The 18,205-nt window shown below is 40.2% G+C and overlaps 1 protein-coding gene across 8 annotated transcripts in view; it reads left to right on the top strand.

The window, feature by feature from the left end:
- The first annotated feature begins 7,790 nt into the window (after positions 1–7,790).
- The window catches only part of LOC138972544 (serine/threonine-protein phosphatase 2A 65 kDa regulatory subunit A alpha isoform-like), an 84,768-nt gene continuing 74,353 nt past the window's right edge, over positions 7,791–18,205 (top strand). For all 8 annotated transcript variants that reach the window (XR_011457663.1, XM_070345192.1, XM_070345190.1 and 5 more), the window contains exons 1-3: positions 7,791–7,903; positions 11,851–11,941; positions 15,104–15,204. Coding sequence is in view for 7 of the 8 variants with exons in the window: in XM_070345192.1 (XP_070201293.1) it covers positions 7,823–7,903; positions 11,851–11,941; positions 15,104–15,204 (273 nt within the window). In the remaining variant the exon portion in view is untranslated. The remainder of the gene's footprint in view (positions 7,904–11,850; positions 11,942–15,103; positions 15,205–18,205) is intronic.

The raw sequence follows: 18,205 nt of genomic DNA, 5'->3' as shown, positions 1-18,205 counted from the left end.
GATTTCTGGCCATTGCGATTTTGATGCGAGTTGGAACTACTACTAAAACATATTAATATTTTAGTATGGAACATTTACAAATATTGTCCTTAAATGTTCGAGGATTGAGAAATGTTACTAAAAGGAAAAAACTATTTAGTCGACTGAGAGAAGGAAGATATGACGTAATTTGTATTCAGGAGTCTTATATTACACAGGCAGACGTAGCAACGTGGAAAAAAGAATGGGGAGGTGAATTAATCTCGACTGAAGGAACAAAACACTCGAAGGGTCAACTTATTCTTGTAAGAAAGCAGTTTTCCTTCGATTGGTCCATCGAGTGTCAGCATGTATCCATAAACCTGTCTATTAATGGAAAAGAAACAACTATTTTTAATGTGTATGCTCCAAGCACTTTCAGAGAAATGAAAATATTTTTTGCTGTTCTTACTGAAGAGATCAACAAAAGTAATTCGATGATTAAAATAGTTTGCGGTGATTTTAACAGTGTTAGAGATAATAATCTTGATATCATTAGTGGAGAAAAACACCCTGCCGCACATGTCAAACTTTTCAACTCTTTTGTCGAACAGTGTGGTCTAAATGACGTCTGGCGTATTTTTAATCCCGAGACTAGGGAATATACATGGTCCAAAATAAATATTAACAAGTTTATAGCCAGACGGTTGGACTATATTTTTACAACGGAAGAGGGAATGGACACAGTGATCGAGACTAATTTAATGTCTGTCCCAACATCCGACCACAGAGGTGTACGTATTACACTAAAACTCTCTAACGGCAAGAAAGGACGGGTTATTACAAATGTAATAATCTACTCTTGAAAGATAAGCAATATGTGCACAAAATTAATAGTGTAATTGACACTTACCTTGATGAAAATAAACAGGAGAACCCTGAACAAAAATGGGAATTATTAAAAATAAAAATAAACGAGGAAACGATCCGATTCAGTAAGCAACGTGCAGTTTTCAATAAAAATAAGCAGATTGACACGTACAACAAACTTGAATCTTGTGAATCCGATCTTGCTAGGGAACCTGATAACGTCACTTTACTAAGAAAACGCGAAGAACTTAAAATTCACCTTGAAATTCATGAACAAGAGCGATTGAAGAGCGCACAAACGAGATCTCGAATTAAATGGATTGAGGAGGGGGAAAAGAACACCAAGTTTTTCCTCAATCTAGAAAAAGTACGGGCAAATGCAAAACTATTTCCGAATATTGAATTGGAGAATGGAGACAAGATACATGACCAATTTGAAATTTTAAAAACACAAAAAGAATACTATGCAAACCTCTATAGCCGTGAAATAAACATACCTCATTCGGTTGTATCTAACAGTGTTGACAACTTCCTTGGCGAGTGCGAACTTCCTAAATTAAGTGAAGACGAAATGCAACAATGTGAAGGTATAATTACCATTGAAGAAGCCTCCAATGCTCTTAGGATGATGAAAAACGGGTCTTCGCCCGGTCTGGACGGTCTGACTACTGAATTTGTTAAAATATTTTGGTGTAAACTGAAGGATGTAATTGTGCAATCCTTTAATTACTCTTTTGATCGTGGTTCTTTGTCCTACACCCAAAGGGCAGCAGTATTAACCTTATTGCATAAAGGAAAAGATCTGCCAAAAAACAAACTTACAAACTGGCGACCCATCTCACTGACAAACACTGATTACAAAATTTTAGCCAAGTCTCTTGCAAATCGACTGAGCAAAGTAATAAATAAAGTGGTCAATGAGGACCAGGTCGGTTATATGAAAGGAAGGCATGTCTCATCCACTATAAGAACTATAGACGATGTGATTGAATATTGCAGAATTAATAGGAAACCTGGGATTTTATTAGCCTTGGATTTTCAAAAGGCATTCGACAGTATATCCAAAAAATATATGATTTGTGCATTTCGTAAATTTGGCTTTGGAAAAGATTTTATACAATGGGTAAATGTGTTGTTTAATGAAACCAGAAGTTGTATTGTGTACAATGGGTGGCTGTCGGAAAACTTTGATGTAAAATGTGGCATTAGACAAGGATGTCCGTTCTCACCGATGGCATTTATTATTGGTCTGGAATTTCTGGCTATACGATTTAGGCAGAGCAACGAAGTAAAAGGCCTTAATGTAACTTGTAGAAATATTTTAAAAATTCTATTATACGCCGATGATATCACTTTGTTTTTGAGAGACGCGGATGACGTTACAATGGTTCTACAGATTATAGACGTATTTTCGGAGGTGTCAGGCTTGTGCTTGAATAAGCTAAAGTCTGAAGCAATGGGAATTGGATCAAGTAAAAATATCAATTTTAATTTTGAGGTAAAATGTGTTCGGCAGATTAAAATATTAGGAGTAAACTTTAACAGCGAGAAAAGCGCATCCGAAATTGAACTAAACTGGTCAAGTAAAATTGATAAAATTAAGCAAAGCATCTTCACTTGGGAAAAAAGGAACCTGGGCATTCCTGGAAAAATTTGCATTATCAAAACTTTTCTGCTCTCGCAGTTAGTTTATTTAATGCAATCTATTTGTATCCCTGACAAAGTGCTGCAGGAAATAAACACAATATTATATCGTTTTTTGTGGAGGAAAAAAGACTGTAATAAAAAAGCATTTGAAAAAGTAAAAAGAGTTGTTTTAAATAGCAGTACCGAAAAGGGTGGTATTGATATGATAGACGTCAAAACAATGCAAAACTCCTTCTTATGTCAATGGTTAAGCAAACTCTCATCTGGCAACCTTTCATGCAAATGGACATGGATCCCAAACAAATATTTTGAAGGGTTCGGTTGTGGCTTTGCCTGCTTTACTACAGCTATTCGACCGTCTAAGTGTAAGGGAATTGGAAGAATAAAATCGATATTTTGGACAGCTGTTGCTCGAACATGGTTAGAACATAATACAATTTCTCAGAACGATTGCGTGCAAGACAACTGCTTATGGAACAATCCAAGTATAAGTTATCAAAATAACGTTCTGTATTATGAGAACTGGGCCCGGTCAGGCATTACGTATGTAGGAGACATGTTAGGTAATCACGGTATCAAGTCCTATCCCGCTATCCAAGCAAGTGTTTACGCTTCACCTGGCCTCTACTTGGAATATATTGTAGTTCGATCAGCAGTATCTGAATATATTAAGAAAAGCAATTATGATCCTAACCAACCTGTATTGAATAGACAAAACAATCTTCTTTTCAATAAAACGAGTATTAAAAGTGCCAGGCAATTCCGTGAATATATTGTTAAAGAAAAGTACACTACCCCGAGATCTATCAACTTCTGGCGTGATATGTTTGGCATTAATGTCGACCAGTCACATTGGAACCTGGCCAAAAATGTAACCCAAGAATTCAGATTAAGAGAGCTGCACTGGAAAATATTACACACGATTTATCCAACAAATGTTCTTCTGTATAAAATTGGAATACGAGATAGTGTGAGATGCCCCTTCTGTCCAACCGAAATAGATTACGTTGAACATTTTTTTGTTAATTGTAAGAAAATAAAAGTGCTATGGAGATACGTTGAACAAATTATTTATGAGAAATATAAAATAAGAATAGTCTTTGGAGTAGAACATATTTTGTGTGGTTATATTAATGGTGCTGACTCAATAAAATGCAAATATATAAATCACTTGATTTTGATAGGAAAGATGTGCATAAGCAAATATAGATACGGAACTCCCACTGATATTATAATAATGTTTGACAAAGAGAAACAAATACGAAACGTAGAATAGTGTATCATATATACTTCTTTTCTGGCTTCCCTCACCGCCCCCTCTTTCTTTCGTTTCGCTAAAAGGAGAACGGTACCGGGGAAGGCGGAACTTACATTGTTACACTAAACACCACTTGTATGAAAAGAGAACTGTTACTAAGAAAACTTTAGCACGCTTACAATTTGCTTTTCCTCTTACTTATTGTGATTGTTACTATGTTAACTCCATCATGACACCGCCACAAACAACACCTAAGTCAACCCAAACACAGACATATGTAAGACAATAACCAACATTAAAGATGCAAGATTTTGTCCATTGTAGAAAACCACATACAATTGATAAATTTATAAAACGCCAATGAAGAAGGACGCTCAGCTGTAGAGAGAAAGAAAGAAAGAAGAGAAAAGGAAGAAAGAAAGAAAAAAAAACTTAGGGTTTCATTCTTTTCATTTATTTTTCAGCTTGAAGCGGACTGCATGGAACTGAGGAAAAAAAAAAAAAAAAAAAAAAAAAAACCTCACGGTTCCAGTGACGTGTCGTTCCACAGCATAGTGAAGTTACCATAGAGACAGGGACACACAACTCACGGTTCCAGTGACGTGTCGTTCCACAGCGTGGTGAAGTTACCATAGAGACAGGGACACACAACTCACGGTTCCAGTGACGTGTCGTTCCACAGTGTGGTGAAGTTACCATAGTGACAGCGACACACAACTCACGGTTCCAGTGACGTGTCGTTCCACAGTGTGGTGAAGTTACCATAGAGACAGTGACACACAACTCACGGTTCCAGTGACGTGTCGTTCCACAGTGTGGTGAAGTTACCATAGTGACAGGGACACACAACTCACGGTTCTAGTGACGTGTCGTTCCACAGCATAGTGAAGTTACCATAGAGACAGCGACACACAACTCACGGTTCCAGTGACGTGTCGTTCCACAGCATAGTGAAGTTACCATAGTGACAGGGACACACAACTCACGGTTCTAGTGACGTGTCGTTCCACAGCATAGTGAAGTTACCATAGAGACAGCGACACACAACTCACGGTTCCAGTGACGTGTCGTTCCACAGTGTGGTGAAGTTACCATAGAGACAGTGACACACAACTCACGGTTCCAGTGACGTGTCGTTCCACAGTGTGGTGAAGTTACCATAGTGACAGGGACACACAACTCACGGTTCCAGTGACGTGTCGTTCCACAGCATAGTGAAGTTACCATAGTGACAGGGACACACAACTCACGGTTCCAGTGACGTGTCGTTCCACAGCATAGTGAAGTTACCATAGTGACAGGGACACACAACTCACGGTTCCAGTGACGTGTCGTTCCACAGTGTGGTGAAGTTACCATAGTGACAGGGACACACAACTCACGGTTCCAGTGACGTGTCGTTCCACAGTGTGGTGAAGTTACCATAGAGACAAGGACACACAACTCACGGTTCCAGTGACGTGTCGTTCCACAGTGTGGTGAAGTTACCATAGAGACAGCGACACACAACTCACGGTTCCAGTGACGTGTCGTTCCACAGTGTGGTGAAGTTACCATAGTGACAGTGACACACAACTCACGGTTCCAGTGACGTGTCGTTCCACAGTGTGGTGAAGTTACCATAGAGACAGCGACACACAACTCACGGTTCCAGTGACGTGTCGTTCCACAGTGTGGTGAAGTTACCATAGAGACAGGGACACACAACTCACGGTTCCAGTGACGTGTCGTTCCACAGCGTGGTGAAGTTACCATAGTGACAGGGACACACAACTCACGGTTCCAGTGACGTGTCGTTCCACAGCGTGGTGAAGTTACCATAGAGACAGCGACACACAACTCACGGTTCCAGTGACGTGTCGTTCCACAGTGTGTTGAAGTTACCATAGTGACAGGGACACACAACTCACGGTTCCAGTGACGTGTCGTTCCACAGTGTGGTGAAGTTACCATAGAGACAGCGACACACAACTCACGGTTCCAGTGACGTGTCGTTCCACAGCATAGTGAAGTTACCATAGTGACAGGGACACACAACTCACGGTTCCAGTGACGTGTCGTTCCACAGCATAGTGAAGTTACCATAGAGACAGTGACACACAACTCACGGTTCCAGTGACGTGTCGTTCCACAGCGTAGTGAAGTTACCATAGAGACAGGGACACACAACTCACGGTTCCAGTGACGTGTCGTTCCACAGTGTGGTCTCGGCTAAAAAAAACTTGAAAGTAGACAGTGTTAAAGGATATTTCTAGATCTCCTATCTTCTTCATGTTATGATGACCGTAATTTTTGTGTTATGACTGCAAAACACATTGTCAATGACTGTCATTGTAGCTATTTATGGACTGGGTGGCCGAGTGGTGACGCACTTGCGCCGGGCTCGGAAGCGAGAGGTTGCGAGTTCGACCCTGGGTCAGGGCGTTAGCAATTTTCTCCCCCCTTTCCTAACCTAGGTGGTGGGTTCAAGTGCAAGTCTTTCGGATGAGACGAAAAACCGAGGTCCCTTCGTGTACACTACATTGGGGTGTGCACGTTAAAGATCCCACGATTGACAAAAGGGTCTTTCCTGGCAAAATTGTATAGGCATAGATAAAAATGTCCACCAAAATACCCGTGTGACTTGGAATAATTGTCCGTGAAAAGTAGGATATCAATCAATCAATCAATATGAGGCTTATATCGCGCGTATTCCGTGGGTACAGTTCTAAGCGCAGGGATTTTATTTTTTTTTAATTTGTTTTTATGCAATTTATATCGCGCACATATTCAAGGCGCAGGGATTTAGTTATGCCGTGTGAGATGGAATTTTTTTACACAATACATCACGCATTCACATCGGCCAGCAGATCGCAGCCATTTCGGCGCATATCCTACTTTTCACGTCCTATTATTCCAAGTCACACGGGTATTTTGGTGGACATTTTTATCTATGCCTATACAATTTTGCCAGGAAAGACCCTTTTGTCAATCGTGGGATCTTTAACGTGCACACCCCAATGTAGTGTACACGAAGGGATCTCGGTTTTTCGTCTCATCCTGCAACATATGAGTTAGCATGGAAATCAGCGCTTATTTAAACACAATTCATTTTGTTCTCTACTAAAATATTTGTGCACTAAAAGCACTGCTCGTGATAGTTTAGAAAGCTCAATGTACAAAAAGCTCTGTGAGATCTATACACTTTCTTTATTTGATGTTTAACGTCGTTTCCAACCACGAAGGTTATATCGCGACGGGGAAATGGGGGCCAGCTTGTCAATTGTTTCTTGTTCACAAAAGCACTCATCAAACATTTGCTCCAGGGGCTTGCAACGTACGCCCGTAGTACAATATATTACCTTACTGGGAGAATGCAAGTTTCCAGTACAAAGTACCATTTCTTACATACTGCTTGAATAAAATCTTTACAAAAAATGACTATTCTATACTTCTTCTTCTTCTTCGTTCATGGGCGAAGACTCCCACGTTCACTCATGTGTTTAGTACGAGTGGAATTTTACGTGTATGACTGTTTTTACCCCGCCATTCAGGCAGCATATGCTGATTTCGGGGGAGGCATGCTGGGTATTTTCGTGTTTCCACCCACCGAACTCTGACATGGTTTACAGGATCTTTTCCGTGCGAGTCTGATCACTATTACAGTGCCGAAATGGCTGCGATCTGATGGTCGATGTGAATGCGTGATGTATTGTGTAAAAAATTCCATCTCACACGGCATAAATAGATCCCTGCGCCTTGAGTCCGAGTCTGGAGATACGCGCGCGATATAAGACTTCATAAAATCATATAATAATTTATCCGGCGCGACCTCATGGATTTTTAACGGGAGATAACTGCGTTTCTGTTCGGGAAACAACTTTCATGGTTTTGTCCCTTGACGGAATCCGGACCATTACGAGTACTGCCGGAAACTTCCGAATGATATTATTCAACTGAAAATTAACCAATTTCAAACAATAACTATTGTCCTTTTTGAGGTACCCACGCCCGTTTATGTCGGTGTTATCAAATATTTACATGAAATCGAACGAGAAAAAAATTCCAGACATTTTTCTGAATGACGTCAGTGCAGATTTCAAATTCAACATGGCGTCGAGCGACCCTGGGGATGATTCTCTCTATCCTATTGCAGTTTTGATCGATGAACTGAGAAACGAAGATGTCCAGGTATGGTTTTCACATTGCATAGCCTTTCAGATGATTGTTTAACCCAATGGGGTGAGATACATCATACTCAGTTGTCTGTGATTTAGCAGGATCGCGGCACCAAAACTAGTTTCCTGTTAGAACGTGTGTTTTGGCAACCGATTGAACGACCCTGTCGCTCTTTTACAATACAAGGCCTTCTTTCAATAATTTACGGAGTGAAGGAATGTGATTTGAAAATACCACTAAAACTATGTTAGTTCTTGCAGAAAGCAATTTTGGTGACGGAATACTGGTCGGCGTTAATGATGAGTAGGAAAGGATTCGATACCTGCCACAATCAAGTTTTCGTTGCTCACTCAAATTAGAAGCGCTTGTACTACTGCACCGGTTTACCGGTCTTCTTTTGCAGAGTTTATCAACTTAGTAAGGGTCAATTCTGTATCTTTTAAAATGAATTTAGAATGACTCTTGTCAGTATTGTGAAATGCAATCTTCAAGTTCTTGTCGTGAGTCAGTGTAGTATTACTAGTAATGTTACACTTACAGTCAGTGTGAAGCTACAAGTACAAGGAAGAATAATGATTTTTAGTTGCGCCTCATTGAACAGTTTTACTGTCATAGATAATGTCCTAAAATAAAGTGCGAGGAGAGAACAAACAAGTTAACAACAGCAATCAGCCCTAAAAGTCCAACAACATGGTGTACTACTACTAGCCTTTGGCTTTGGCTAGTGATTGAGACTGTGCCAAAAGGTCAGGTGTCATGTCTACTGTCCCGAATGACACACGATTGCTGACATTTCACCATTGCCAACAGAATAAACAAATAAGAAATAGGTAGAAAATGAATGTGAAAACTGACTTTAATTGTTGATCAGTATTTTCTATACCACTAACAAATAATCTACTTGCACATAGCTGTTTGGCAAATGTATGTTGCATGGGACACACTGACATGAAAGTGGAAGATGTTTTTCCCTCTAGAGAAACTACATATCAAGTTACACTTTTTGTGCTCTTCCATTCCAGTTGGCAATCAATTGTTAACGCATGTTATTAGAAAAAATAGAACGAAAACAGATTAGATAGAATGAAAAATGTACTGGTGATGTCATTTGGGACATACTGACATGAAAACGTCACCTTTTGGCACAGTCTCGATTGTGAAAATTTACTAGCCAGAGATCAAACTTTACTAGCCAAACCAACAATTTGTTTCAGCAATTTTACTCGTGTTTGGTGAGTAAATGAACATTTCTACTCGCCAGTTACATGTTTCTACTCGCCATGGCGAGTAAAAAACTGAATACTTACCACTTTCAGGCCTGGCGATAGAAACCATCAGTAACTTGAAACAAGTACGAAATGGCTATTTTGCCGGTACCGGCAAAATAACGATATGTTACGGTAGAGGCTATTTTGCCGGTAGAGGCTCTCTCTCTCTCTCTCTCTCTCTCTCTCTCTCTCTCTCTCTCTCTCTCTCTCTCTCTCTCTCTCTCTCTCTCTCTCTCTCTCTCTCTCTCTCTCAAGCTAGTAAAGTGAAAGTTACCGCCTGTGATTAAATACTCACCAATAAATGAGAGAGAGAGAGAGAGAGAGAGATGGCTTTTATTCGTGTATAAGACAAGGTTGTAATTGCTTTTGAAGTTTGCACATCAGAAATACAAATATTGAAGATTACTTGTGTATTGCCTTTGTGAGATGGAGAATCCGACTAGACGTTTCACTTTACTAGCTTCAGCAGCGTCCAACCGGCAAAATAGCCTCTACCGTAACATATCGTTATTTTGCCGGTAGGCTACGTTGCCGGTACCGGCAAAATAGCCACTACCAAACAAGTAAAGCCAAATTTAAAACTGAATACTTGCCACTTTCAGGCCTGGCGATATAAACCATCAGTAACTTGAAACAAGTAAAGCCAAATTTAAAACTGAATACTTGCCACTTTCAGGCCTGGCGATAGAAACCATCAGTAACTTGAAACAAGTAAAGCCAAATTTAAAACTGAATACTTGCCACTTTAAGGCCTGGCGATAGAAACCATCAGTAACTTGAAACAAGTAAAGCCAAATTTATTCTTGATGTCATTTTTCTTCTTCTCAGTGATTTTAAGTCAGTAACTATAATAGTCACTGAGTAAGTGAAACCCAAATCCTACCAAGCAAAGGCCCACCGAGCACATCCCTTCATTCAAAATGTTAATATAATGGGGTGGAAAAAGGACGAAGAATTAAACAATTGAAGTAGTGGTAGGTGAAGTAGTTGCTGGGTTATAAATAGACGTTGACCCTGAAGTAAGGAGAACAGCATGTAGGTGCCTCTGTAGTGTTGTGCACTGAATGAACAAACGATGCATTTATCATAGACTTCACAACCATGTAGAGAATGATAGACAATAGTTCACCGTCACAGACCCACGTATCATTTGATGCAACTAGAAACACTAAAAAAAAAAAAAAAAAATTTAAAACGTGACTGTCGTGTTGGCCACACAAAAATAACAACGCAGTCTACAGCATGCTGTCTATCAGTATATGAATACCATATGACTATCAGTCTATGAATATCATAAGACTAGAATACAAAACAAATCTGTTTTCTCTGCATCAGATTGTTCTCCCTTCTTTTCTCGACAGTTCTTCCACAAATCTCAATGGTTAGGATAAGTGTATAGAAATTAGTTGGGTCAAACCACCAATGATCAGTTAGTTAACTAGTGAACGACGAAGAAGAAGAAGAAGTTAGTTAACAATCAAGACTAACATCGCATCTCATTTGACAAGGAGTCAGGGTCAAACAAATTGATGAGGCTTAGTGTCGCAAGGTCGTGTTAACTAAAAATGACCCGAATTTATTCCACAGAAAACGTCTGCATGTCAATGGTTTTGATAAACAGTGATTTAGTCATTGTTTGCCTTTGACTGGTTGCCTTGACTGGTTACCTTGGCAGGTTGGCTGATTTTGGTGAGAGCATTGTGGTCAGCTCATGATGTCATACCGGTTTGAAAGATACCTAGATCACTGGTCAATCCGCCCAAAAGACAGAATGCAATTAACACACTCCGTTCTTTTCCACCAAGACAATGTCACACCGTATACCGTGGTTGCACTAGGCAAGTCTGTCCGAAGCGGTTGCACCCGTATTTGTCTGTCCGAAGGGAGACATGCGACGTAAGTTTCTGCACAAAATCACCTGTAATTTCTCACAAATGACATATCATCACAAAACTACCGTTTGTACTTTGGCCTAAGGTGTGATAGCATCATATCATCGATTTGTTTCATTGCTTCAATGTGTTTGTGAACATTGGCCTTCAAGTATTTACACATTTCAAGCGCATTATGTGCAAATTTTGACTTTCCGCAGTTACTAGGGAAATTCAAGCACATGAGAAAGGCTACACACGCATGGGTGGGAGTTCCTCCGTCTCAGACGGATTTCCGTCTCAGAGAAATTTTGACAATTTTTTTTTTTTTTTTTTTTTTTTTTTTTTTTTTTTTTTGCGCCCTCATTGATAGTCATCTCATACTGTGTTATGCCAAATGGACTGATAGTGCACTTTTTGTTGTTTCTAATGCTTGCCAGGTCCCTAAAATTTTTAGTTTTTGTTACTTTTTGTATCTCCAACAAGGTTCTTATTTATCAGAATTAAACTCAGGAGAGGCCAGAGAAACCCTTTTAAATTCATAAAATTCGTTTTCGGCCTTCGCCCCCCTGGACCCCCCACCAGGGCGCTGCCCCTGGACCCCGCCGGGGCCTTGGCGGCCCCTGGACCCCGGCCTTAAAAAAAGTTCAGTCTTGAACAATTTTGGGCTCCCACCCATGCACACGATTGTAATGTGATCTATGGTCATTTCTTGACATCTGGGTCAGATGGTATGATTTAAAGTGGTGCAGGAGCGTCATATTAAACAGACTATTTTTTGTTGTTGCCTAACTCTATTCTCGTTGTTTTCTTGATACAGCTACGACTCAACAGCATCAAAAAGCTGTCGACCATCGCCCTGGCCCTGGGGGTGGAGCGGACACGAACAGAACTGATTCACTTCTTGACAGGTATGTTACACAAACAGAACTGATTCACTTCTTGACAGGTATGTTACACAAACAGAACTGATTCACTTCTTGACAGGTATGACCGTATGTTGATTTACTTCTTGACAGGTATGTTACACAAACAGAACTGATTCACTTCTTGACAGGTATGTTGATTCACTTCTTGACAGGTATGTTGATTCACTTCTTGACGGGTATGTTACACAAACAGAACTGATTCACTTCTTGACAGGTAGGTTGATTCACTTTCGATGGGTATGTTGATCCACTTGTTGACGGGTATGTTGATTCACTTGTTGACGGGTATGTTACACGAACAGGACTAGCATGCGGAGTTTGACGTCAGGACTAGCATGCGGAGTTTGACGTCAGTCTTCTGACTGGGAGTGTGCATGTTGGTTGAGATAGCAATGGAACTCAGTTGGTTGAGATAGCAATGGAACTCAGTTGGTTGAGATAGCAATGGAACTCAGTTGGTTGAGATAGCAATGGAACTCAGTTGGTTGAGATAGCAATGGAACTCAGTTGGTTGAGATAGCAATGGAACTCAGTTGGTTGAGATAGCAATGGAACTCAGTTGGTTGAGATAGCAATGGAACTCAGTTGGTTGAGATAGCAATGGAACTCAGTTGGTTGAGATAGCAATGGAACTCAGTTGGTTGAGATAGCAATGGAACTCAGTTGGTTGAGATAGCAATGGAACTCAGTTGGTTGAGATAGCAATGGAACTCAGTTGGTTGAGATAGCAATGGAACTCAGTTGGTTGAGATAGCAATGGAACTCAGTTGGTTGAGATAGCAATGGAACTCAGTTGGTTGAGATAGCAATGGAACTCAGTTGGTTGAGATAGCAATGGAACTCAGTTGGTTGAGATAGCAATGGAACTCAGTTGGTTGAGATAGCAATGGAACTCAGTTGGTTGAGATAGCAATGGAACTCAGTTGGTTGAGATAGCAATGGAACTCAGTTGGTTGAGATAGCAATGGAACTCAGTTGGTTGAGATAGCAATGGAACTCAGTTGGTTGAGATAGCAATGGAACTCAGTTGGTTGAGATAGCAATGGAACTCAGTTGGTTGAGATAGCAATGGAACTCAGTTGGAAAACAACATGTTGGTTGAGATAGCAATGGAACTCAGTTGGAAAACAACATGTTGGTTGAGATAGCAATGGAACTCAGTTGGAAAACAACATGTTGGTTGAGATAGCAATGGAACTCAGTTGGTTGAGATAGCAATGGAACTCAGTTGGTTGAGATAGCAATGGAACTCAGTTGGTTGAGATAGCAATGGAACTCAGTTGGTTGAGATAGCAATGGAACTCAGTTGGTTGAGATAGCAATGGAACTCAGTTGGTTGAGATAGCAATGGAACTCAGTTGGTTGAGATAGCAATGGAACTCAGTTGGTTGAGATAGCAATGGAACTCAGTTGGTTGAGATAGCAATGGAACTCAGTTGGAAAACAACATGTTGGTTGAGATAGCAATGGAACTCAGTTGGAAAACAACATGTTGGTTGAGATAGCAATGGAACTCAGTTGGAAAACAACATGTTGGTTGAGATAGCAATGGAACTCAGTTGGAAAACAACATGTTGGTTGAGATAGCAATGGAACTCAGTTGGAAAACAACATGTTGGTTGAGATAGCAATGGAACTCAGTTGGAAAACAACATGTTGGTTGAGATAGCAATGGAACTCAGTTGGAAAACAACATGTTGGTTGAGATAGCAATGGAACTCAGTTGGAAAACAACATGTTGGTTGAGATAGCAATGGAACTCAGTTGGAAAACAACATGTGCTGCTTGTTATACACTACTTTCACTTTCAGCATTTCTGAATATATATCTAATTTGGTTATCAGCCTGAATAAAAGTTAATTGTTAAGCAATGCAATCAGCCAAGGCTCAAACACACACGACGGAACAACAAAATTATATTCAAGGTGTAACGTTTGTGGTTGTGATGTTTCAGACAAGGTGTAACGTTTGTTGTTGTGATGTTTTAGACAAGGTGTAACGTTTGTGGTTGTGATGTTTCAGACAAGGTGTAACGTTTGTGGTTGTGATGTTTTAGACAAGGTGTAACGTTTGTGGTTGTGATGTTTCAGACAAGGTGTAACGTTTGTGGTTGTGATGTTTTAGACAAGGTGTAACGTTTGTGGTTGTGATGTTTTAGACAAGGTGTAACGTTTGTGGTTGTGATGTTTCAGACAAGGTGTAACGTTTGTGGTTGTGATGTTTTAGACAAGGTGTAACGTTTGTGGTTGTGATGTTTTAGACAAGGTGTAACGTTTGTGGTTGTGATGTTTTAGACAAGGTGTAACGTTTGTGGTTGTGATGTTTCAGACAAGGTGTAACGTTTGTTGTTGTGATGTTTCAGACAAGGTGTAACGTTTGTGGTTGTGATGTTTCAGACAAGGTGTAACGTTTGTGGTTGTGATGTTTCAGACAAGGTGTAACGTTTGTGGTTGTGATGTTTTAGACAAGGTGTAACGTTTGTGGTTGTGATGTTTTAGACAAGGTGTAACGTTTGTGGTTGTGATGTTTTAGACAAGGTGTAACGTTTGTGGTTGTGATGTTTTAGACAAGGTGTAACGTTTGTGGTTGTGATGTTTTAGACAAGGTGTAACGTTTGTGGTTGTGATGTTTTAGACAAGGTGTAACGTTTGTGGTTGTGATGTTTTAGACAAGGTGTAACGTTTGTGGTTGTGATGTTTTAGACAAGGTGTAACGTTTGTGGTTGTGATGTTTCAGACAAGGTGTAACGTTTGTGGTTGTGATGTTTCAGACAAGGTGTAACGTTTGTGGTTGTGATGTTTTAGACAAGGTGTAACGTTTGTGGTTGTGATGTTTCAGACAAGGTGTAACGTTTGTGGTTGTGATGTTTCAGACAAGGTGTAACGTTTGTTGTTGTGATGTTTCAGACAAGGTGTAACGTTTGTGGTTGTGATGTTTCAGACAAGGTGTAACGTTTGTGGTTGTGATGTTTCAGACAAGGTGTAACGTTTGTGGTTGTGATGTTTCAGACAAGGTGTAACGTTTGTGGTTGTGATGTTTTAGACAAGGTGTAACGTTTGTGGTTGTGATGTTTCAGACAAGGTGTAACGTTTGTGGTTGTGATGTTTCAGACAAGGTATAACGTTTGTGGTTGTGATGTTTCAGACACAATCTATGACGAGGATGAAGTGTTGCTGGCACTGGCAGAGCAGCTGGGGAACTTCACTCCCCTGGTCGGGGGGCCAGAGCATGTGCACTGTTTGTTGGTGAGTCTCTCTTTCTGTGTGTGTGTGTGTGTGCACTGTTTGCTGGGGAGTCTCTCTTTCTGTGTGTGTGTGTGTGTGCACTGTTTGCTGGGGAGTCTCTCTTTCTGTGTGTGTGTGTGTGTGTGTGCACTGTTTGCTGGGGAGTCTCTCTTTCTGTGTGGGTGTGTGTATGTGCACTGTTTGCTGGTGAGTCTCTCTTTCTGTGTGGGTGTGTGTATGTGCACTGTTTGCCGGTGAGTCTCTCTTTCTGTGTGTGTGTGTGTATGTGCACTGTTTGCTGGGGAGTCTCTCTTTCTGTGTGTGTGTGTGTGTGTGCACTGTTTGCTGGTGAGTCTTTCTGTGTGTGTGTGTGTATGTGTATGTGCACTGTTTGATGGTGAGTCTCTCTTTCTGTGTGTGTGTGGTGTGTATGTGCACTGTTTGCTGGTGAGTCTCTCTTTCTGTGTGTGTGGTGTGTATGTGCACTGTTTGCTGGTGAGTCTCTCTTTCTGTGTGTGTGGTGTGTATGTGCACTGTTTGCTGACCAGTGAGTCTCTCTTTCTGTGTGTGTGGTGTGTATGTGCACTGTTTGCTGGTGAGTCTCTCTTTCTGTGTGGGTGTGTGTGTATGTGTATGTGCACTGTTTGCTGGTGAGTCTCTCTTTCTGTGTGTGTGTGTGTGTATGTGCACTGTTTGCTGGTGAGTCTCTCTTTCTGTGTGTGTGTGTGTGTATGTGCACTGTTTGCTGGTGAGTCTCTCTTTCTGTGTGTGTGTGTGGTGTGTGTGTTTATGTTTTATACTTGTTTTTTTGCATTTTTGACTCTATTAATTAATGTACTTTTAATGTTTTTTAAAACTAACCCTGCAGTTTTTCAACCAACTGAATAAATTTGTGTTTTGTTTCCTGCTCTGAAATCTGTTTCTCGTGACATACAACATCTTCAGTGCTGTTTTTTGTTACCTTAAATGCCAATTTCAAGATGGAAATATATCTTTTTGTACAAAATCCAACACACTCTTTTGAATTATGGTCAAAAGAAATGTTCAAATGTAATATATTTTAAGCATGGCCATCATGAAAATGTCACGTCACGAGAAACAGATTTTTGGATTTTCTGCAAATCTTCCTAGAAAAAACAACAAAGACTTTTCAGACAAACCATGTAGCATTTGATTTCTAACATTTATTTAACTTGTGTAAAGAGACAAGAAAATCCTGAAGTAAATTTTTGCATGAAAAACAACACTTTTCCAGTTTCTTGTGACAAGTCAGTGTGACGGAAGAGATTGTAGAATGAAAAAAAAAAAACATCAACAGAAACATTTATTCATATTTCAATAAAGTATCTTGACTTATGTATTTATTTTCTTTAAAACATAGAAACAGTGTGTTTTCTACGTCTCTTGTGACAGTTCCGTCACTATGACTCTCATAGCGTTTCTGTCACAACAACTAAGTTTGTGTCGTTTGAATGAAATAACATTCTGAGTCAAAATCGAAAGTTAGTTGTGTGCTTCTGTTCCGTAAAACTTTGTTAAAATAAAATTACAAAGAAGAATAAGCACTCAGTTTTTCTTAGAAGGATGTTCTTTCATGTCTCTCGTTATTTTTGGACCCCGCGTTGTTTCCTGTGACGTGTAAAAAAGCGTGTGACGGATTCAGAAAACTTATCCGGTCGCAAGGACGCCATGCGTTCGAATGTGCCAGAAACTCGTATGTCGCTCAGACCACTTTGCGGATGGCGTAAAAGCAGCTGCCGTTAATCGAGATCGAAAGTAAGGTGCCAAAAATCGCGTGCTGTCTCTCGTGACGTTTGTGACAGATTTTTTGCAACGTGTCAAAACTCGTTTTAATTTTGGTACCATGCTATTTTTTGAACTTTTAATATGTAGCCTACATTGATATCGTTTTGTTGACCCCAAAACGATGGCTCTTTCTTTTCATTTTCTTTATGCAAAAAAGCAAAGAAAGAGGAATTTAGTGTGACAGAACATGTCACAGGAGACTGTAGTTTTTTAACCTTCAAATTCTCAATGTTGATTGTTTTTTTCATATTGAAGACCAATTCAAATAAAAGAATGAACTTTACTGAACCGGCCCATCTATTCTTTATTTAAGAAAAAACAAGGTTACACTGTTTAATTTTGCATTTCTAATGACACCCAAAAACGAGGCTTTAGAAACGGCAAAAAATAGGGGGAAATTAGGATAAGAAATTCATAAAAAAAATACTTACTATCAACTTTGTGTTCTGAAACTTTGGCAATATCATCTGCAAACACTTTAGTACAATGTTATTGAGAGCTTTAGTTAAAATATTAAAAAAAATCTTTAATTTATTAGCCTTTTAAAAATGTCACATGACAAGAGGCACCTTTTGACTTTGGCCCATGTGTATGTGCACTGTTTGCTGGTGAGTCTCTCTTTCTGTGTGGGTGTATGTGTATGTGCACTGTTTGCTGGTGAGTCTCTCTTTCTGTGTGTGTGTGGTGTGTATGTGCACTGTTTGCTGGTGAGTCTCTCTTTCTGTGTGTGTGTGTGTGTATGTGCACTGTTTGCTGGTGAGTCTCTCTTTCTGTGTGGGTGTGTGTATGTGTATGTGCACTGTTTGCTGGTGAGTCTCTCTTTCTGTGTGTGTGTGGTGTGTGTGTGTGCACTGTTTGCTGGTGAGTCTCTCTTTCTGTGTGGGTATATGTATGTGCACTGTTTGCTGGGGAGTCTCTCTTTCTGTGTGTGTGTGGTGTGTATGTGCACTGTTTGCTGGTGAGTCTCTCTTTCTGTGTGTGTGTGGTGTGTATGTGCACTGTTTGCTGGTGAGTCTCTCTTTCTGTGTGTGTGTGGTGTGTATGTGCACTGTTTGCTGGTGAGTCTCTCTTTCTGTGTGTGTGTGGTGTGTATGTGCACTGTTTGCTGGTGAGTCTCTCTTTCTGTGTGGGTATGTGTGTGTGTGCACTGTTTGCTGGTGAGTCTCTCTTTCTGTGTGGGTGTGTGTGTATGTGCACTGTTTGCTGGTGAGTCTCT

The sequence above is a fragment of the Littorina saxatilis genome, linkage group LG8 (genome assembly GCF_037325665.1).
Source record: "Littorina saxatilis isolate snail1 linkage group LG8, US_GU_Lsax_2.0, whole genome shotgun sequence".
Lineage (NCBI taxonomy): Eukaryota > Metazoa > Mollusca > Gastropoda > Littorinimorpha > Littorinidae > Littorina > Littorina saxatilis.
This window is presented reverse-complemented; position numbering and strand designations above follow the sequence as displayed.